We start from the raw sequence: 23,135 nt of genomic DNA, 5'->3' as shown, positions 1-23,135 counted from the left end.
ATGTGGAATAGTTTTTATGATGGATGGATGCACTTTTCTTGGCTTCAAAATCTCAACCCCCATTCATTGCCATTATAAAGCTAGTAACAGCCAGGACATTTTTTTTAATGTAACTTGTTGTTATATATATTGTATTCTGAAAGAAGAAAGACATATTGAAATATAGGATGACTTGAGGGTGAGTTTGATTGAAATATCCCTTTAAACTTTTGACTTGGCCTATCTATGTAGAAACTCCTTTTTTAAATATTAAATAATAATACTGATTCAGATGTCGAATGAATTAGTTGGTTGAATGAATCAATGACTCAATAACACTCACTTGTCACTATGCACCTGCTGGGGAAATAATGACATACTCTAACCTGCAGAAAGTTAGTGCCACTAGGGGTGTAATGGTACATGTATTCGTACCGAACCGTTTCGGTACAGGGCTTTCGGTACGGTGCACGTGTGTACTGAATGACCAAATGCAATATTTTGTGCACAGAACATAGGTACATTTTCGTGTTTCTAAACGAACATATTAAGTGGCGGAAGTCTCCGCGTTCAGCGCAAAACCCGCCCTGCAGCTGATTCTAAGGCCGGTGACACACTGGCTGCGTGGCGTGAGCGTGGCGTTTCTGCTGCGTGTCAGTTGCATGATGCTGCTTCGCGTTTTCTGTGTCTTTACACACCAGAATCGTGCCTGACGCGGCGCTGGCGCGCTGCTGCTACTGTAGGTGACATAGAGGGAGACCACCGAAAGACCAGGATCTTGTCTTCACGACAACAATATATCTATACTTCATGTTGAGCATAAATATAAAGACTACTGATAAAGGACACCGTCAACAGTATTGACGGAAAAATAGACTATGTTTGACTATGTTTGACTATGTTTGCTGCACTAATCATAGTTATTTATTTATATTTTTATTATATTTTAGTATATGATATTGGTTTGAGACTGAGAGTATTTTATTTAGTGGAGAACTTTGCAGCAGTATTTTATTTTTTAATTTTATATATATTTTATTTAAAAAAAGTATTTAAAAAAAGTGTAAACAAATTGTTAAAAAAATGTTTATAGTAATGAACTACCTGCAGTTTAATGTTTCCATTTCTTTCCCTTACTGTACCGAAAATAAACCGAAACCGTGACTTTAAAACCGAGGTATGTACCGAACCGTGATTTTTGCGTACCGTTACACCCCTAAGTGCCACAAAACGAATTAGTTAATGAATCGTTTTAGTGAACAAATTCAAAAGATTCGAGTCACCAAGTTGTTTTCTTGGTTGAGAAATTATTTTTATTTTCTTATTTTTTCCCCTTTTTTACTTAAACTAAGTTTTAAACTTAATTAACATGAACTTTAATACAGGTTACACTAATCACGAATACAGTGGGTTGTTAAGGTTGTTAATTACTGGGAGCGCGCTCCGCGCTGATGACGCTTGATCAAGAGGAGGAGGAAGAGGAGGAGACGCGGAGACGCGCAGCTCCTCCCACGGGCTTTAGGCTCGGATGGATTTACTCTCTGAATGTCTTCGGTGAATCACAATCCTCCAAACACAACGTGAAAACACGTTATATTGAAATAATTCATATAAACCACCTCGTTGGTGATCGTGCCAGGCAGACTGAATTTGAAACGCCGCGCACTGACTAAACTTGAATGTAGTTTAATTACAATAATATCAAATACATTGATAAGTTGAGAGTGCTGGATGTCTGTTTAACATCTAGAGAAAGAGAAAGAAAAAGTACAACACAAGTTTAAGAGGAGAAACCGGGAGAAAAATAACTCAAGGACCCTCGCTGATCACCTTGTCGTCGAGAAGGTGAGTCTGGATAAGTAGCCTATAGCCTACTTAAACATGTTTACTATCCCATGTATATGTATAGTACGTGTACAGTTTGTCATTTGCATTTATATATTGTGTTTTTTTAACAACATATAATATATAAGTAAATGAAGCCACGTTTCGTTTATCTGAAACTTCTTTTAATCTGAGTTCCCTTACAAAAATACTATGACTGTTCAATATTAGATGGCAGTACTATGTCGCTTTTATATATTTCATGGTTTTGAATTATATACTCATAAATAATGATGTGCATATGTTTTTGGCAAAATTTAAGCAGTGAAACATTTCTAAAGCAGGAGACTTAAATACAAATATTGTAATTTGCACATTAATACATTTCTAATTTGTTACAGTTTTTCTCGATTGGTTTGGCTCATTTCTTGAAACCAAGATGACATTCTCAAAATAATATGGACAAATCTCCAAACCACCTTGCAATTGTTCACAACAGAATGTCATTTTTCATTGGTTTTATCAAATTGCAAATGCTTTAGTACATGTCTCAAGTGACTCTGTGCTTTTTTTCAAATGATTATGTAAAAGTAGCTACAGTTAGCACAATGAGCCCACATTTAGCACATTTTCCAAATAAATAGATCTTGCTGATCTAAACTGATTAGTTGATTTTTCAGTGAAATGGTTACTCTCTCCAAAACATATCAGCATGGTTTCATTGTGTAAGTCATCATATGCACAATTGTCTGTTCAACTGTCAAAATTAGTCAAAGATATAATACCAGGAAAGAATTTCTTGGAACATTTGATAAATTTATGACAGTACTTGACAATCAATCAGGTGAAATTAGAACTAACGAAGGAGCAGTTTCCCACATCTCAGATGACCAATCAAACAGTTTGTTTAGTTACCTGACAGGTGTTGTCTATGATTATGACTGCTGCCAAAAGTATATAGACAGAGCTTGGCCCAGGGCCAGTTTCATTTGCAGTGTGAACATGGAAGCACCTCGCCAAGTACAACAGCAACTTCCTTCTCGAGGAGGAAGAGGAGGAAGAAGAGGAAGAGGAGGAGTGAGAATGCATGGAGGAATAGGGGGAAGAGGCCGAGGAGCACGGAGGCACCATGATGTCCCAGATGAAATCCGGGCCACCCTTATTGACCACGTTATAAACCATCGCCTCACAATGGCAGAGGCAGGTCGCCGAGTGCAGCCTAATGTGCCTCGGTCTACAGTCTCCTCCATCATCCAAACCTTTCGCAGGGAAAACAGGTACAGAACTATTCTATTGAACTATTCAGTGTTGGTGTGTGTGTAGGCCTAGAGTACTGTAATATCTTCATGTGATGTTATATGATACTATAAAAATGACAAAGAAAAAAAAATGGAGAAAATACTGTGAATAGTATTCCAGTCACTGTGCAGTGCATCACACTTTTAGTACCATAAAACAGCAGTACAATTACATTGGTAACTCATTTTGTAACAAATTTACAGTGTTGACCTTTGACTTGTATGTCTAGGATTGGACGACAGCCTCAAGTGGGTGGCAGAAGAAAACTTCTAAATGAACAACAAGAACGAGAAATATGCAACATGGTCATTGCAAATAATGCCATCACACTGAGACAGATTCGTAATGCAATCCTTCTAGACAATGTAATGTTCCAAAATATAAACTCTATCAGCATCTCCACAATAGACCGGGTATTGACGAAACATCAGATGACCATGAAACAGATTTACAGGGTACCATTTGAGAGAAACTCTGACAGAGTGAAAGAGCTGCGGTACCAGTATGTGCATGTAAGTCAACTACTGGTTGTCTATCATTGTAACACTATTACAGTAAGACATGGTTACCACTTTTTTTTGTTTTGCTTTATCCTTTTTACCTTCAGAATCCAGCTTTGTGTGACTAGAGCATTTTGCCTAGAAATTGTCTTCAGTTTTTCACTCCCTCTTTTTACAGTACTTTAGATCCTCCCTGCAGTATCTGTCTCTACTTGACTGATTAGATTTATTTTTATTCTATTGTAGAGAATAATGGCATTAGAAGGCAACGAAACCTCTCACATCCTAGTGTTCGTTGATGAAGCTGGCTTCAACCTGGCCAAAGGTCGAAGGCGTGGCCGTAACATCATTGGCCACCGAGCCACTGTGGATGTCCCAGGCCAGCGAGGAGCAAATATAACAATGTGTGCCGCTATATCAGAAAGAGGTGTGGCCACACACATTCCCAGTTTAGGGCCCTACAATACACAAAAGCTCCTCAATTTTTGGACCACCTTTATACTGATCTGATCCCGGAAAATGAGAGAGGTGAAGAAGGACCTCAGCTACCACATTATGTCATTGTGTGGGATAATGTGAACTTCCACCGTGGCCCACGCATCAGAACCTGGTTCACCACCCATCCCCGGATGCTAATGGAGTTTCTTCCACCTTACTCTCCTTTCCTAAATCCAATTGAGGAGTTTTTTCAGCTTGGAGGTGGAGGGTGTATGAGCATCAGGCTCAAGACCAGAGGGCCCTGCTGCATGCAATGGATGCTGCATGTGAGGACATCACAGGGGATCAATGTAGGGGATGGTTGAGACATTCACGCCGTTTCTTCCCTCGCTGCATCGCAAGAGAAAATATCCGTTGCGATGTGGATGAGAATTTATGGCCTAACAGAGAGCAGCGCGTCGATGGCCAGGAGGATGAGGATGGTGGCCAGGAAAGAGAGGGTGACAATGGCGACCACTGAAAATATTACTGTACTATAGTTCTGAAACTTTATTTATAGTATGGTAGGCTAGAGTTTTTTTTGTTTTTTGTTTGTGTTTATAACTGTTCACATTTACAGAATCCTGTATATGTTTTCTTTTCACAGTATGTTCTCTAATGTTAACATTACTTTGTACAAATAAAAATGTTTACAGTTTCCTTGAGTATGAGTGGTTTATTGGAGGCTGATTTTACTGTAAAATCTTTTAGTTTTATTCATAGTGGTATTCTGTTGCTAGACCTGTGCCTCAGTGACAAAACGTCTAAGCATTTTGACTTGCAGTGCTTAAACAATGCCAAAGGTATAATGCATTTTGGGGGCATTGACTATTTATATGAGAAGGATATTTAGTTTTGACACATGGATAAACTGTTTTGGGAGAGATATGAGCTTTTGCAGGGGATCCATGGTGTTGTGCTAAACCATCCAGGTTATTTTGACAAAAGCACTAAATGAATGCACATGTGCCAAGGCAATTGAGAAGGATCTGTGCTATTTTGACTGTACTGACCTTTTATATGGGAAAGGAATCTGCTTTTGAAGCATGGAAGAAGAGTTTGGGGAAAGATATTTGATTTTGCTAGTGAGCTATAATGTTGAGCAGAACTGTAAGACTGTTTGGCCAAATGACCTTATGGTTTTGAGAATGTCATCTCGGTTTCAAGAAATGAGCCAAACCAATCGAGAAAAACTGTAATATATTTTAAGTTTTTTTTAAGATTGTATACAAAGCTGTGAATTTGAAGAAAACAAAAAAGGTAAATAAAAAAACAAATGAATCTGAAAATACATTTTTGATTTCTAAACCCATGTGACATCTTGTTCCAAGTGCCTCAACCTGGCATTTATAAAAAATGCTTCTCCTGAGAACACAGTTCAGCTTCTCAGTTCCACCTTGACTAGCCTATAGTTATAGTTAGCTCTTGTTTGAATGTATGCTAGTGTGGTTTGATGATGTTAAACGTTTGCCCAACAGCTATAAAAAAAATATGTAAATATTTTTAAACTTTTGAAAGTAAACTTTTGACTTCATAGATTACTAAGATATAGTCATGACAAGAGGCCCAGGTCTCAACAATCACCACTTGAATCTGCACATTATAAGTGTTCCTTTGAGTTAAAGAAAGATGGGCTTTAATTTTGGATCTGATAGCCTAGCCCTCATATAATCATTGGTTTAGGGGGAAGTCGTGGCCTAATGGTTAGAGAGTTGGACTCCCAATCGAAAGGTTGTGAGTTCGAGCCTCGGGCTGGCAGGAATTGTGGGTGGGGGGAGTGCATGTACAGTTCTCTTTCCACCTGCAATACCACGACTTAGGTGCCCTTGAGCAAGGCACTGAACCCCCAACTGCTCCCCGGGCGCCGCAGCATAAATGGCTGCCCACTGCTCCGGGTGTGTGTTCACAGTTTGTGTGTGTTATCACTGCTCTGTGTGTGTGCACTTTGGATGGGTTAAAAGCAGAGCACTTGGCTGAATGTCACTTCACTTATGGGTTTCCAGTTGTTTATGGTGCTGCCAGAATCTCATGAGAGCTGAGCATTTCTCTTGAGCTTCAAGGTTTTGGGCTGAATGTTGAGGAAAGTGGTGCAGACTGATGCTCAGGAAACATCAGAGAGTGAAAGGACTAATAGCAGGACAAAATGGAAGTGTTTTGCAAAAGACGGGAACTACCAGATTGAGGGTGCAGGATGTTGATGTCTTTCATCTTCTTCAGAACAAAGCTCTGACTGTAGACCATTCAGGTCTCCTGAGAGACTGTTGCCTGAGTTCACCTTCATTCTGGTCTCAGCAGTGATGCTGAGGCACAAATAATGTCTATGTATCATATTTCGCTCCTGTTATGACATCTAACGTCATTATTAGCTCACCACAACAACCAATGTTTAACATCCAAACTATGAGATTCTCAGAGCAGGTTAGAAGGTGCCAAAACAAAAGCAGTACACAAAGAGAGAGAAATAAGCTTGTCTCTGCTCACCAGAGGAGTGGGAATACAAAGGGCTTGTTTCATCCCTGGGAAAGTAAACCCTCCTCCCTGTAGTGGATCCATCAAACCTGTTGGATGATTTCCCACAGAAACTTCCCAAAGTCATTTCACTCGTTCTTCAATATGTCACAGCTGTCTTGTCAGAAGCTGTACAATGATTAGTCTCTCTATTATCATCTCTATGATGACGTCTCTCTATTTTCAGACTTTTGAATCATGCATGAGTCCTTGAATAGAAACAGAGTTCATTTTTTGTTAATGTCATGCTGGAGTTTCTGGACTCGAAATCTGAGGTGAGGAACGCTGGAGGAATGAGCTGTTTGTGTTTGGAAAACACGGTATTGTCACATCCCAAGTGTTGTTGTAATATATGTTGTCATATTGTTGTCAACCTTTATTATGTTTTTCCAAACCTGCATGACTTAACTTGCAAAAGGAGATATTTTGCAGGATGTTCCTGTTGCTCTTTTCATATTTTTTTTGTTTCATGATTTGTAATGTGCAATGATATGCAATTTCTTTGCCCCAAAATATTTACAATTATTTTGAAATTATTAGATTATATTGTATTAGATTTAGAAAAGTTTTGAAAACTAATGATCATATATTTTTAAATTATTTTATAAGTTGTTATTGGTCATTGTGTACAGCATACAATGGAAGCTCATTTCCCTGCCATATAAATCCAGTTAATTCTTCTGTTCTGAAGTGATAACTAGTAGAGATGTTGGTGATAATTCACTTTCCTGGTGGACACTGACCTCTGTTCCCCTATCCGGTTGGCAAGGCTTCTAAAGTGGTCACCATTATTACTCTGTAAAGTCCCACCAGGAACGAACAATGAGGATGTTTGAGCACCTGCTGCTGTAAAATGTCTGAAAGTACCGTTCTTTCAAGGTTGGATGTCTCAGTCAGATGTTAGGAATTCAAACTGTTGAATAGAAAGTGTTGCAGTTTTGTACTGTAATTTGGAGTCTGAAAGATGTTTAAATTGTTTCGAAGAAAGTTTTTTTATGTTCACCAAGGCTGAATTTATTTGATTAAAAATACAGTCAAACAGTATTATAGTGAAATATTACAGTTTAAAATAATTGTTTGATATATTTTAAAATGTACTTAATTTTTGTGATGCTAAAGCTGAATTTTCAGCATCATTACTCCAGTCTTCAGTGTCACATGATCCTTCAGAAATCATTCTAATATGCTGATTTGCTGATTGGGGTTCTCGGAGCCTCGGACAGCACCCCAAATACGCATAACTTTTACTCTGTTTATTATATGTAGTGAACTTGTGAAATGTCCTTGCTGTCAAAATCTTTCAGGTCAAGCCTTCCTCATATGAGCTCAGAAACTGTAAATAAGCGATTTTGTCTTTAGAAGTGACAGCTTGATTTCTTCTTTTCAAGTTGTTTAATATTCCCATTTGAAAAAAAATATATTACTTGTAATCTTGAAAAGTATTTCCTTTTGGGTACACTAATTAGAGAATTAGCTGTCAAAACAGCTTCCTTCCACTTACACGAAGCAATGCAAAAGACATAAGTCATTTGAATATTTTGCAATACATTTTAAAAACATTAAAAAAAAAAAAACTGAGTTCCAATTGTTGCAGGACATTTAAAATTATATATTTGAAACAATTACAAAATAATCTAATAAAAAAAGTCAGTAATTTTATATTGACTTTTTTTTATTCAGTTGTGAATTTTGCAATTCTTCTGTTCATACACTTTTTTTTTTGTTTCAATTCAAAGTTTGCAATTTTATGACTCATCTCTGAGCACGTTGGCTTGATTCATGGCTTATAAATCTATCTTAAAATACTGTATGTAGAAAATGAATGGGGAAAAAGTCCATTGCATTTGGTCCCCTGGTCACTTGAGGAGATGGTCTGGAGTGAGGCAGGAAATTAAGCAGACCAAATGTAGCTTCCTGTTTCTGGCAGTCGTACCTGTCGGGAAAGTCCAACAGCCGTGGAAGAGCAAGAGGGTCTGCAGTTAGAGCTGGCGGTAATAGGGCTCAAAGCAGCATGTTAGAGAATTCAGGCTTTTGTAAGTCTTTAAAACTCATGGAAAGCTCAGTGTCATGGAAACAGGCTGGAGCATGAAGCCCCACACCAACACAGCTGCGCACACACACGCTTACATTATACACTACCTCCCTTCTGCTCGAGTACTGTATGTGTCTTCCACTGTGAACACTGAGAGATACGTTTAAATGGATTTATGAAGAATGTATATTAATATTGAGGTGGAAGGATCTGTTTTGCTCTTCCAAATCATGTAGCTGCTTCTGAGTGTGTCATAGGAAGACATAACACAGAGAAGAAAAAAAACTAATCATATTCACTACAGTCTACGTTGGGATTGGTAAGATTTTTTAAAATGTTTTTGGAAGTCTTATATGCTCACAAAGGTTGCATTTATATGATCAGAAATACAGTAAAAACAGTAACACTGTGAATTATTATTATTACTATTATTATTAATAATAATATGATTAAATATTATACATTTTAAATTGTTATTTATTCCAAAGCTGAATTTTTTGCAAAGCTAAATTTTCAGTATCATTACTCCAGTCTTCAGTCACATCATGATCCTTCAGAAATCATTCTGGTATACTCAAGAAACATTTATAATAATTATTAGTGTTGAAAACAGTTGTGATGCTTCATATTTTCATAGAAAAATGAATATATATTCCATGATACATTTGATGAATAGAAAGTTCAATAACCGTATTTATTTGAAGTAGAAATATTTGTAGCATTATATATGTGTCTGTTAGCACTTTTGATTAATTTAATGCAACCTTGTTAAATTAAAAAACAACTAAATCTTATGGACATGCAGCTGGAAGTGTAGAGAAGAGTAACACATGCTTTCATATTCTCATGCATTCGTTTTAGCATTTTCATACTGATTTGTAACACAGCCATCGTGACTTTAAGAACCGTGGTTATAGGATGACTTGTGAGGGTTCATATGTTAATGTCTGTTCTGAATGAGTCAAAGGAATATGATTATTGTAGAATATTAAGTAGGATTTTTGAGGAAATGACTAATGAAGACTCGTAGTGGCTTGTTTGTGTATGTGAGGTGGGTTTTAGAAGATGTTAATGATATGCTAATCTGTCTGAGTGGGTGCTTCTGGTGGACAAAGATCAAATCTGTGCTGGCTGCGTCTTGATAGCCCTCTTTAATTACTGTCATTGAAATCTGTTGTTTTTCATTGGAGCATCTGGTGTGGTAATGCTGGGTCAGTGGTTGACTTATGGGTTTGTGGTTTTATGTATTATGCACTTGAGGGAAATCAATTATGCCTTTATATAAATTAAAATAACCAAGTCTTTTATTTGTTTATTAAATTACATTATTAAAGGATTTAAATTGATTTAAGAGAATAAAGGAAAACAAAGAACAATAAAATAATTGCATTTACATTTACTTTATCCTCTCTATTGTATACCTAAGAGCAAAAAATAGCTCTGTTAAGGTTTCTTGTCTTGTCACATTTGGTTATTCATTACTTGAATCATGTAAATGACAGCCTATGCTTTTGAATTAGAGAGTGACATTTGACTAAAAAGTTGAGTAGTTTTCACGACTACATATTATTGTCAGTCTTTCAACATTTCTATTGTAAAACTGTTGTCGGAAATTTAATATTTAGCTACTTACATGTTACTTTACACAATCTGCTAAAACTGAAGCGTCCTTTGTAAATTCATGTTAACAGTATCATCCAAATTTCTTTGATCGGCCATCTCCATCATTTTGACATTCATCAGCACTAAGACCACTGGACACATTTGGAATAAGAAGACGTAGTTAAAGAAACGTCAGACTATCAGTATACTTTTTTTCAAATTGTTCTTCAACCAGGCTTTAAAGGTTTTTGATTGACATTCTGCTGAGCTGAACTTTGGGACTATGGTGACCTGTAGACTGACAGAGAAGGCTGCTTTGACTCTGTCGGGTCACATTTGAATATCTGATTCTGTAAAATCTGGAATTGTGTATGTGTGTCTCACAGCTCATAATCAAAGAGCTGCTGTCACACAGTGTCCTGTAGGACCTGCTCTCAACCTCAGAAGGGCTGTTCACTGACCATCAGATGCAAATTACTCCACAAACTGGCAAGAATTGTCCGTGATCCAGCTAAATCTTATCTGTTTGGCCAGGTTGGTGGCATAACTGCTTGTTCTTCATTTTGGAATTATTTGTATGACGAATATAAGCAGAAAGTCTACATACAGTTTTGCTAATTAGTCTTCATTTTGTTTATTTGTTAAAAGCTGACAGTGGTGTTGCCGTTGTTTTCAGTTGCAGTTTGATATCATTTCCTGTATTATCCATGATGGTGTGATTATGAAAAGATTTTTTACTTTGTATTTCAGTTGGCGTAAAATGGCATTGTGAACTGACATTACTGTTGACCCACAGATTATTACTGCAGTTATTACTGACATATCTGGTGCTGTAGAATTTTCCCTAGGGTAAGTTTCCCAGACACAGCTAAATGGCTAAATCCTCAACTCAGGTTTTCAGTGCAATAGCAACACCAACAGTGTAATTTAGTTGAAGACAGGATAGGCCTTATGTCATTTCTTAAAGATGTGTCTCGTTCCTGCAGGTCTGGAGTGTGTGAGTGGGATGTCTGCAGATCAGCTTTGGCCTGACTATGGTGAAACACCAACCGTTACAGGTGTATGAGAGACAGCTGTGTTTGTCCTGTCTGACCGGGATCTACGGCTGCCGCTGGAAACGGTACCAGCGCTCCCATGACGACAGCTCCAAGGTAACCACAGCATCATCCTTTGTTGGAGAAGCTATTCTAACTACATGAAGACCGAATAAAGACTAGATTTTGGTTTGTAGTTTATGTAGTTATGATGCAGTTTAACAGTTTCTTTAAAGAAATAAATAAATGAAAATAAAAAATCCTTCACGTTATCAAACTTTATTCCAGCCCATGTAACAATAGTGTGATGGATAATCATTTTGATGGGAAGATGTGTAAAGCTTGAATGAGTGGCCAATAATAACCAAGGAGGCGGAGCTTAGAAAAGTGTCAGTTGTTATCTATGATTCCCACACCTCTGGATCATAGTTATGGAACTACTTTGATGATACCGGTGCTTTTCTCTAGAAATTTCTGTTAGCGTCTGGTGCTCATTAATATCTTGAGGAACCGAAGGACAACTAGTTTGTAATAAAGCAAAAACGCTTTCTCCTCTGCTGTCTGAATGCCTCTGTCAGACAGGGAGAAACTCAAGCCAGAGTTTCAGATTCCCTGGAGGACGTGTTGTAGGTCAATTCCAATCTGTATACAACACAGTGAAAGGCTTAGTAAGGTCTCTCTGTCTCCCTTTGACTTCCGTTCAATGTCTTGTGACGCCAATCTGGATACTGACATTATTTTGTAAAATTAATCAAGCAGCAAAAGCCTGTTATTTTACCCACACATCCATTTCAGCCCAGTGATCAAATGTTCTGACCTGAACTGAGCCACAGTCACATTGAAAATCAACCCTTATCTAACCTTTACCTACGGTCCTCTAATATTCATAGGGTATCAAGCTTAAGTGTACAGTGGGTATAGAAAATAATAAATAAATTTAAAAAACAGAATCACTGAGTTGGAAAAGGGATCATCCCCTTGTTTCAGTATTTTGTTGAACCATCTTTGTTGTTATTTTGTTGAACCATCTTTCTTCTTTGCAGAACTGCTCAAGTTCATTTAAATTTGATGGTGACTATTTGTGGACTGCCGTTTTCAAGTCATTTCCACAGATTTTCAGTGGAGTTTTAGTCTGGGCTCTGACTAGGCCATGCAAGCACATTCACCTTTTTCTCCTTCAACCACTGTGATCTCAGTTTTGCTATGTTCTTTGGGTCATTTTCATGTTTTGAAGGTAAAACGTTTTCCCTTTGACAACTTTCAGACATAGGGCAGTAGATTTTCCTCAAGAATTTGACAGTATTTTGCCCCATCCATTCTTCCTTCTCTCCTGACAAGTGCTCCAGTCACTGCTGCAGAGAAACACCCCCACCAGAGATATTGTTTGTGGTTGAGGCAAAATAATTAAATTTTAGTCTCATATTAGTCTCATATTGTGTCTGCATGTGGTCTTTTTCTGGAGTGACTTTTTGTCTTGCAACCCTCCCATACAAGTCACATTTGTGAAGAATTTGTGATATTGTTGTCACATGCACACAACGACCACCCTTTTCATAAATTCCTGCGACTGCTTCAGAGTTGCTGTAGGCCTCTCTGACCAGTTTCCTCCTGGCTCTTTCATCCAATTTGGAAAGACATCCTGATCCAGGGAGGGTTTGTGTTGTACCAAATACCTTCAACTTCTTAATAATAGACTTCACCGTGCTTCTAGGCATTGATAAAGCCTTTGAATTTTTTTTGTACATCTCTTGACTTGTGCCTGTCCACAACTTTATCCAAAAGACCTCTTTTGACAGAGCAAACTCATCAGACTCAAAAAGACTCAGCTGTCTTTTTTTATGTCATTACTGCTGGCTCCGCCCATTCTATAATTAGGAGGAGCTGATTGGATTGAGGGATAAGCAGCTGTCAGCTGTGCAGAATGAATGAACAGAACAGTGAAATATGTCCTCCGCTGTACAGTCTCCAAAAATTATTTTGGATACCTCCAAAAATCTACTGCCTTTTCTCAGCAGCTCCTCAAAGGTGGACAATACTTAAAAAACATGTTGATAGAACTAGTTCATAGAACTATATAAATTTGTGTTTCAAGTGTATCTATTTAGTTTAATTTCTCAAACACACTTGCAATTTCATTTGCAATATTTGACAATACTTTGCAGTACTTGCAAACTTATTTGAATCTGATTAAATATTTTTACACATGTATTTCATGTTGAATATGTTACAGGTAATAAAAATGTATACACTAAAATATTGAAATTTTCTTTTTGTGCTTTCTTCTCACAGTTTTTACACCAGTGGGCTCAATTTCTTTATCTCGCCTAGGGCCCCACAACCCTTCGGACCGGCACTGTGTCGGATTTTTAAAAACAAATAGGCTAGGCCTGCCGGAACGCAAACATTAAGAATCTGACATTTTCTAGAACGGAGTCCAGCAGGATCAATTTAATGTGGCGTTTTGCTGCAACAGCGCCGATGAAAGCAGTTAATTTACTGCGCAGCACAGTCACACGCGCGCCACAGTTGTGTTTGGGATCATTTTATTTTAAATGCCATAATGTCAGTTGAAAACATTGCAGTTGTGTTTTAAAATACAACAACGAGCACCACAAAACCATTTAAAGAGGCTCATTCAGCGCTCTCCGTGCGGGATGGGAAAGTCAACAAATTGATCTCAAACATATGGCGCGCTCTCTTCATTTTACAAAATGATCATAATCACATCTATTCATTTTATAATCCTGCTACTAGCATTTTATTCAGACTAAAACCCCATTAATTCAAGCGAGAAAGCGTTTTGTGTGTGTGTGTGTGTGTGTCTGTCTGTGTGTGGGTTTTGCACATCCTGTCATGGCAGTGACTGCTGCCTGCAATAGATGCATTTTGCAGCATTATGGTTAACAATTAATCAATTAATTGATTGTTAATTTAAACGACAATCGATTTTGGATTTAATAGATATTTTACATCCCTATGAGATAGTTTCAGGGGTTGATGGTTTTCCTACTAACAAGCCTGGGAGCTCATGTCATTTAACACACACATCAGGGAAAATTGTATTGTTATTGTTTATTTATATATATATTTTTAAGTAACACTTTTCACTATTAGCATCAGGTGAGCCGAAACAAGTTTATTACATCACCCTTTAACTCCTGTGAACAGAGCAATAAACCTCTGCCCTCTCGATCTCCAACGGCGACCCTGCCTGGTCTCCCAGGAAACATGCTTTAGTGCCAGGCAATCTCTCTCTCTCTCTCTCTCTCTCTCTCTCTCTCTCTCTCTCTCTCTCTCTCTCTCTCTCTCTCTCTCTCTCTCTCTCTCTCTCTCTCTCTCTCTCTCTCTCTCTCTCTCTCTCTCTCTCTCTCTCTCTCTCTCTCTCTCTCGGAAAGATCTTGCTGTGCTGAAAATGTTCCATTGCTGCTGTAATTCTCTATTGAACGCTGCGTGGTTTCTATGGTGAAGGAATGTAATTAAATTCCTGTCATTTTGTTCTTAAACTTATTAGTTACTTAAGCTCACATTTGATCATGCTCTTTACAACTTTAAGGCATCTTTAAAGCTATGTATTTGATCTCAGTGGCCTTTTATATCCCCTGCCACACATGATATGTGATTAAATGAGTGCTGAGTCCTAGGGTTTCAGATGTGAACATGTTGTAAATGATATAAAGACGGGTATTAAATGACCCAATTTGGAACATATAAATAAAAAATAAGTTGTAAAAAAATCACTGACAGGCTGGATGATCGATTAATGCCCTGTTTGTCAGTCTGCCATGTCTGTCTTGTTGTGTTCCTCACAAGCTTTGGATAAAAGCATCTGCTAAATGAACAAATATACATAAGTCTGTCTGGAAGGCATGTGTGCTTATATCACTTCCTGTTTTTGTTTTTCAGTGGGAATGTTCATGGTTCTTCCTTCTCTGCTGTTCCTTTCTCCTTCTCCTCGTCTGGTCCTACTTCTGGTTGGAGGCTCGTAATGACTACAACGAGTTCAACTGGTGAGTTCAGCCTGATGTTTGGAGGAACCTGCTGTTTTAGGATTGACATCAGCAGGTCATTAACTCTGATCCCTGCTGTGTGTCTCCACCACGGAGCTGACATCAAACCATGATTGCACATTTCATTACTACAGCATGTTTTATGAGTTTACTAGTTTGATTGCGAGGTTTACTCTTAGATCTTTTCATAAACATGGATTTCTTAACAAGTTTCTGAATTCATTTTATACACTAAGCTTTGGAAAACATCATGTGCTAAGCATGCTCTGTTTTTTTTCCCTTCTGTTGATGGTGTTTGTTTCTCTGGCAGGTTGTTATATAATCGTTCAGCCGTTTGGAAGGATGGCACAGTCCCTATTCTCACCACAACACTCACAGGATTCACTTACACTGCATTTTTAATGGTGAGCATTCTTAACACATGCACATGTGACACAGAAAGTAAGCAGTGGTTTTAACTTTTTATGGCATGTTAATTGTTGCATTTACATGGTGAAACCATGATTGACTGCTTGGTAGTTCGAAACATCACCCTTGCAGCCTTAATTACATATACACACGCTTGTGAGTTTTTATTTTATTTTTATTGAAAATTATTGTTATTATTATTATGTAGAAATTACTATATAATACCTATATAAGTGAGTAAGAGCATCAGATAAATGTGTTGTTTTTTATTACTTTTATTCATTTTTATGTATTTTAATTTGTTTAATTTATTTATAATATTATTTTTTCTTTTTTTTTCTCAGATTCTTGCACTTTGTCACATTGTACTGGGACAGCAGCTTAACTTGTACTGGATCCATAAGGTGAGATGAGTTTATAAATCTGTTTAAGCCTTTAGCTAGACTGGGGTTATTCATTTATATCATAACAAGCTTTATTTTGCACAGATTGTAGTCCTGGCTATTCTGCTCACCACCATAGCAGGAGTGGTGTACATTGATGATTTCTGGCAGGACGAATGGGACATTGTCATCATTTCTCTGCAGGTTGGATCAATCTCATCAGTATGTTGCTGCCCAATGTCTTGAAGTCTTTCTTATCAAATAATTTAGGCTCTGTCCTGATGTGATCATTGATTTGTTGTAGTTCACAGGGCCGTTTCTACACATTGTGGCTTTAGCTGTGGTCACAGCATTAGGTTGGATCATCGCTGGTCAGGTGGTCCGTGTGGAAAGATCAAGTGAGTTGAAACGTAATGTGAAGGGAAATGGCAGTTTGGGTTGAAGCCTGGCTGACCCCTACACCTATTTGAATTTGAAATATATGTACGCTACCATTCAAAAGTTTGGAAATGACAAATGCTGTGCTGTTTTTTGAAATTTCTACAATTGTTTTCGACATTGATAATAATAAGAAATGTTTCTTGAGCAGTATATTAGAATGATTTCTGAAAGATCATGTGACACTGAAGACTTCATTTTTTTCATAATATTACTGTTTTCACTGTATTTAGTAAATGCAGCCTTGGAGAGCATATGAGATTTACCAGCACCAAACCTTTGAACAGGTGTGTTTACATTTTCACGTCTATGTTTGTGTGTGTATCCAGGACGCAAAGTTGTAACGCTGGTGATTTATGTGAGCCTTCTCTTGGTTCTCTATCTGGTTCCCCTCTTCATCTCATCTCCCTGCATCATAGACCGGTCCAAGCTCAGTCCTCGTCCCGCTGTCATTGGCCGTCGTGGAGCTCCAATGGTGAGTTTCATAATCCTGGTTTTCCAGGCTGGAACATCGCCCATATTTGAACTCCGTTCCTGTGACATGGTTTGTCTGTGAAATCCAGGTTTCTTTCTGAAGTTTGCTGGAAGGATTGTGTGCACCTGCTGTAGAGATCAACACTTACACTTTGTCTAAACATTAAGCTGATTGTACAATGGAGCTTAAACCGGTTTGTTTGACTTCCTCGATGGAGTAACTCCGATTACACACTGCCTCTTTCTCTCAGCTCGCTCCAGAACACACCATTATGTCCTTCGGTAAAGCACTGCAACAGAAGGTCACTGCCCTGGAAGCAGAGGTTACCATCAGGTATCCTTTTATCTTTTTTGTGTGAAACATACCTCTCATACCTTTCTGAATGAAGCGTAATCTTGTATTTATTTTATTTTCAGTTAAATGTGAGAAAAGAATAGCAACAGCTCTAATTGGCTCTCAGTAACTTAGTATGCTTTTTTCGCTTCAGTCTGGATGGAGTGCCTTTTTTGATGAGGGACCGCACACTCCGCAGGACCACCAATGTGGACAAACTGTTTCCGGCCCGCCAGGATCACGATGCCTCGTTCTTTAACTGGACAGAGATTCGCAGTCTCAATGCTGGACTTTGGTTCCTCAGGGTATTGCATTTGATTTCTTTCTTATTTCTTATTGTCCACCTTCACAATTACTAAAGATTTTGAGGTTGTTTGTCCCTCAGGATGATCCATACTGGACAGTGCAGTACATGTCTGGAAAAGATCGCAACCGCACAGCCAATCAGAAGGTGTGTAGCCTAGCGGAGCTGCTGCGTCTGGCTGCTAGAGCGAACCGCTCAGTGATTTTCAGCCTGCGGCGGCCTCCATCCCAGCATCCCCGGCATCAGCTCTGGGTCAGTGATGCACTGAAGGTGATTCAGAGATCCAGCATCCTACCAGAACAGGTGAGAACGTGTCTTATTATTCATTCTAAAATATTCTGAGAAGCTTCTAAAGTTAAAAAACAACTTAATCTGCTACTTTACGCTCCAAATAAATGCTTACTTGTGTTGTTTACTATCTTATTCTGTCTAAACCGTACATTTTGAGATAATATTCTTAATAAAAAATTAAACATTAGAAAAGGCCTTTATCAGCTACTTTATAAGAACCAGTTTCAAATAAATTGTGTAATATAATATTTAATAACATTTAAAAGTATAATTAAATTTAAAATACTTGTTAGTATTGTTAACTCTTAAATATTGAGAAAAATATTCCTAAGAAGTTTAGATTAGAAAATAATTTAATTAGCCACTTTATGAGCCAAGTCATTTTTAATAAATAATTTTTTGTGATCAACTTTTCATTTGATTTTATCACAAAATGTACACTTTACTTTGTTATATGCCAAGTAGTATATATGTGTCCTCAAGTACATAAAACACACATGGGTTTTCAGAAGTGCAACAATAACTTTATCCCACATAACTTTATCCAACATCCAGAAATGAACTTTGTGCTTTATGAATGACAGCCAATGATCTCTCTATAAGAGCAATATCTCTGAAATAATTCTATTATTCTTTTATTGAAGGGGGTCCAGGAGAAAACCAAGAGTGCATTATAGTTTTTTTTTTGTTTTTTTACTGCAGTTAAACCTCCAAATACCTGTATAACTTACTTAGAAGCCATATTAGTGCAAATACTAAAGGATGAGGCATCATTATATAAAACTAAGGTAAGCAGTTTAGGGACTGGGAACTCTAAAATATCCTTAAGAAATACTGCGACTCGGAACCAAAGATTAGAGACATCTGGGCAATCCCAGAAGATATGCAGGTAAGTGCAAACTGTATTCAGATTACTGTGAGCTTCATTCTAAAATTTCTGTAAGGGAAAAAGGAAAACTTCTGAACAAACTTGAAATGAATCAACTGATGTGCAGGATTACCATCGAAAATGTAACCATTTCTAAATTAATTATTTACAGATATTTATTTATTTAAAATTATATAGTTTGTTGTCTTATTTTTGTCAGTACTGTATGTCTTAACATTTAGTGTAAATCTGAAATATCCAGAAATAAGCTTCTAAGATTAGAAAAGAGCATAATCAGCTACTGTGTGTGTGTAGGTGATGTGGACGCCTGACTGGTACAGGAAGAAGGTGCGTGCAGCGGTTCCTCTCCTTCAGCAGACGTCAGATGAGAAACTTCCTGTGGCTGAGCTGAAAGAAAGAGGGATCAGTACTCTGACCCTGCACTACAGCCAGGCCAGAGCTCGGGATATCAGGTACACACACACACACACACACATTCAGAACGTCAGCAGACATCGGCCTTTCTCAGTCTGTATTAAATATCATACTCAAAGCATTTTGCAGTGAAATATAACATCAGATGTATAACCATACAGCTATTGCTATTATGGTTAAATCACAGTGTATTAAAATGTTAATATGGAGTTATCAAATGGGATACAGCTATTGGAAATATTGTATTATCTTATAAATGGTGTAGATGTAAAATACAAAATTTCAATCCATTTTAATAGATGCTTTTAGGCTGGGTCTGTGTAATGTTTTGAGAACACATTTTTATTGTTCTTTTTATTACTGTGATATTGCAATGCATTTTGATTTATATAGTTATATAATATACATTTTAATGTATGAGGTTTACATTTTGGTACATCTTTTTTTGCTCTATAGATACATGCAGAACATGCATGCAATCAGTTTTATTGTTTCGTTTATATGAAAGTAGGGAAGAGGTTTAGTTCTGCAATACTTTTACTAAGCAAACTTCCTCTCTGTATATGTGTGTGTCGTGAGCAGGCAGTTCTCTGGCAGTAATGTGAGTGTAAACGTGTATCCGGTGAACGAGCCGTGGCTCTATTCGCTCATGTGGTGCAGCGGGGTTCAGTCCGTCTCTTCTGATGCCCCACACATTCTGAAGAAAGTGCCTAGACCTGTCTGGATCATGGTACTGATCTCTCTCTGGCTGAATCCCAGTTCACACACTCCTATTACGTACGAAAAGTACATACTCCGCTGGCCACATTCAAGTACACAGGCCAGTTTTCCACAGATTTGGAACGCTTGTCATTCATGGAGTCCATTCATGTTCTTTTAATGGCTAATTTGATTATGCTGTCATCTTCCAAGGAGGATGTAGTGAATCCCTATACATTTTACTTTCCATTCCACTGAATACTGTAGATTTTAAATTGACATGCTTTATAAATGATGCAAGATCAGTATTGAGAAATAATGTTGCAAATGGTTGCATATATCACTAAAACCTGTAGTGCAAGGGACTGTGGGCAAAAGCTTTGAAATAATTCAAAAAAATTCTTTAGAAATAGTACCTTTATGCTAAATATTTAGACACATTAGACATTATATATACTGTGTGTGTGTGTGTGTGTGTGGGTATATATATATATATATCGTATTCTTATGAATTAAAACAGTTTTATACAGCTTTACATTTTATTTGATTGGATTTTGCCTGAATAGTTTTTCCACTCATTAGCTTTTTTTTCAGTATTTGTATGGCTGTCTAATGGCTAAATGCTGCTTTAACGTGTGTAGAGTGCAGATGAATATGGCCTGATATGGATCACTTCAGATATAATCTCTGTGGCGATTGTCATCGGCATCTTCGTATTTCAGAAGTAAGTGCATCTCTTTTAGTATGTCCTTCAAGTTGTTTCTCAATACTTTTTAATACTTGAAGCTTTTTTGCTGTGTTGGTAATGGCTTTAATCTATACGACTATTTCTGTGCTCGCACACATTTGCACGGAAGCCTGTTTGATTTGCAGAGCAGTGATTGGCATTAATGTTAGGTTGTTTTGTAGTTAGCATGCTTGCTATATCTCTGCTGGATGGCTGAGCGCTTTTCAACTCATGGCTCTGCTCTTTTTTTTTTCTTGGCAATCTCTACTTTCCCTCTGTTTTCTCGCTGTCCTCTGCTCTTTGCATGCACCTGTCCTCTGCTGCTCACTGAAATTGCTCAGCTATCACCTGATCAGGTAATGAGGATGAGTATTTAAGGGACATGATTATTTGACTGTTTTGGTCTTTTTTGTTTTGTTTCTTCATCTCATCAAATATGTCAAGATGTGATACTCAGATTCACTATAATGACTAGAACTTTATGGCACTTTCAGACTCTCAGATGTGTGTTTTGGCGACGGTGTGTTGTCATCTTTTTCCTCAGGTGGAAGATGAGTGGCATGCGCAGCTACAACCCGGAACAGATCATGCTCAGCGCTGTAGCACGTCGGCCGAGTCGTGACGTCAACCTCATGAAGGAGAAACTGATCTTCTCAGGTGAGACTCATGACCTCTGCATATGGCTTTGGCACATCACCCCCTGGTAATGCACGTTCAATATCTGTATTCATATCTGCATATGGTAACACTATACAACAAGGTTAAACATTAGTTAATGCATTAGGTATCATGGACAGATAAGAAACTTTTCTTTATTTATTATTATATATTTTATTTATTTATTACCAGATATAACTTTTGATATTTTTTTTTACTAGTGTGTGCAGGACTCTATAGTTCATTTATGTAAGTGAGCATAGCAAAATAAAGTAAATTGTGACATATTATACCCCAAAATTCTTCATACAGTGGATTAAAAGTAAAATGTATTAAAAAAAAAAAAAATTCCAACTAAACTGTGATAATGTGTGAAATGTTTAAGATGTCTGAATAAATTTTGGTTTGACTGTGTGTGTGTGTGTGTGTGTATATACAGTATATATATATATATATATATATATATATATATATATATATATATATATATATATATATATATATATATATATTACTGCTGTCAAGCAATTAATCGCATTAAAAATAAGTTTTTGTTTACATAATATATATGTGTGTGTACTGTGTATATTTAGTCTGTCTATATAAAATATTTATATATAATATAAATATATACACATACATGTTAATATTTTGAAAATATGTATGTTTGTGTATTTATATATACATCAGTAATATACACACTACATATATTTTGTAAGCAAAAACTTATATTTTGAATGCGATTAATCGCAATTAATTGTTTGACAGCACTAATGTGTGTATAACATGTGGCTCAAAAGTGCTCTGTGAAAGTTCGTTCATTTAAATACCGACCCCCAACATCTCCCCCTAGTGGAGAAATCTGCCCTGTGAAACTCTGGCTGATGATGTTTGTGCTCTTTCATCCCTCAGAGATCAACAACGGTGTCGGGAGCACAGATGAGCTCTCCGTGTACAGAAGAAACGGACTGGACATGTACTCCCTCAATGACATCATGACACCCGCCCGTCATGCAACGAAACTTTAATGACTACTTGAAGCCATTTAATGGAACAGACATCTCGAGCTCAAAATCATTCATTTAGACAGCGTTGCTTTTTCGAACATTGATTGAATGGTTTTTGATTGGTTCACAGACACTCTGGGCCTGTATTCCAATGAGTCAGTGTTCTGCTTTGATGCCTTACATAGCCGTGTATTTTTCCTGTACCAAACTGTATTTAAGTTATTGTGGACTGTAAAGTTTCGAGTCAGATCTTGAAAGCAGGTAATAAGTGTCCTATTAATAATATTTTTGAAGAACAGACTGAAGATTAATGGATTTAATGTTAAAGCATGCCGAAATCACAGATTCAGAGATGTTCTGAGCCCCACACTAGCCCTTGTAAAGCTCGACTGTATAGGCTGATATAATTATTTATTTTTTATGTTATTTTTGTAACACATTATTTGCTTGCTGGTGATTCATGTCATTGCACCTAGCTTAAGATCACATTTCTTCTACCTTGCTGTATCAGTGTCTTTTTAAGTGATTTGTTTTGTAATGAAATCTCTGAATTGCGTTGAGAGTCTTTTTCATGAGGTGTTCAAATGGGTTTTGAAGGTAATTATTACTGGAAATTATTCAGTATATTTGGTACAATTGAGACACTTCTGATCACAAACTGGCCCAGTTCATCCTGTGCTGCAGTAGACAGGCCTTCTCTTTAGTCTCTCAGAATGATACTTATGATAAACTGCAGTTTTTTATTGTGTGTTTTTATTTTTAAGAAATATATACTTCTATTCAGCAAGGATGCTTTAAAATGATCATACATGACATTAAAGACACAATGTTATGATTTATATTTTTT

At 37.2% G+C, this 23,135-nt stretch overlaps 1 protein-coding gene across 3 annotated transcripts; it reads left to right on the top strand.

Annotated features, from left to right (window-relative positions):
* Positions 1-1,462: 1,462 nt before the first annotated feature.
* Positions 1,463-22,843, top strand: LOC132132107 (glycerophosphodiester phosphodiesterase domain-containing protein 5-like). Of its 3 annotated transcripts, XM_059544364.1 has the most exons (17): positions 1,463-1,824; positions 11,208-11,372; positions 15,159-15,262; positions 15,573-15,666; positions 16,015-16,074; positions 16,159-16,257; positions 16,358-16,451; positions 16,821-16,966; positions 17,217-17,299; positions 17,454-17,604; positions 17,685-17,906; positions 19,078-19,235; positions 19,780-19,927; positions 20,539-20,621; positions 20,966-20,980; positions 21,169-21,281; positions 22,194-22,843. In XM_059544364.1, the coding sequence occupies exons 2-17, from the start codon at positions 11,256-11,258 to the stop codon at positions 22,307-22,309; spliced, it is 1,803 nt and encodes a 600-aa protein (XP_059400347.1). In that variant the 5' UTR covers positions 1,463-1,824; positions 11,208-11,255; the 3' UTR covers positions 22,310-22,843. The 3 variants fall into 3 exon arrangements, with proteins under 3 accessions (XP_059400347.1, XP_059400349.1, XP_059400348.1); XM_059544366.1 differs by lacking the exon at positions 11,208-11,372; XM_059544365.1 differs by lacking the exon at positions 20,966-20,980.
* The last annotated feature ends 292 nt before the right edge of the window (positions 22,844-23,135 follow it).

Source organism: Carassius carassius, chromosome 49 (assembly GCF_963082965.1).
Source record: "Carassius carassius chromosome 49, fCarCar2.1, whole genome shotgun sequence".
Classification (NCBI taxonomy): domain Eukaryota; kingdom Metazoa; phylum Chordata; class Actinopteri; order Cypriniformes; family Cyprinidae; genus Carassius; species Carassius carassius.
The sequence above is the reverse complement of the archived record's forward strand: the minus strand, read 5'-3'. Positions and strand labels throughout refer to the sequence as shown.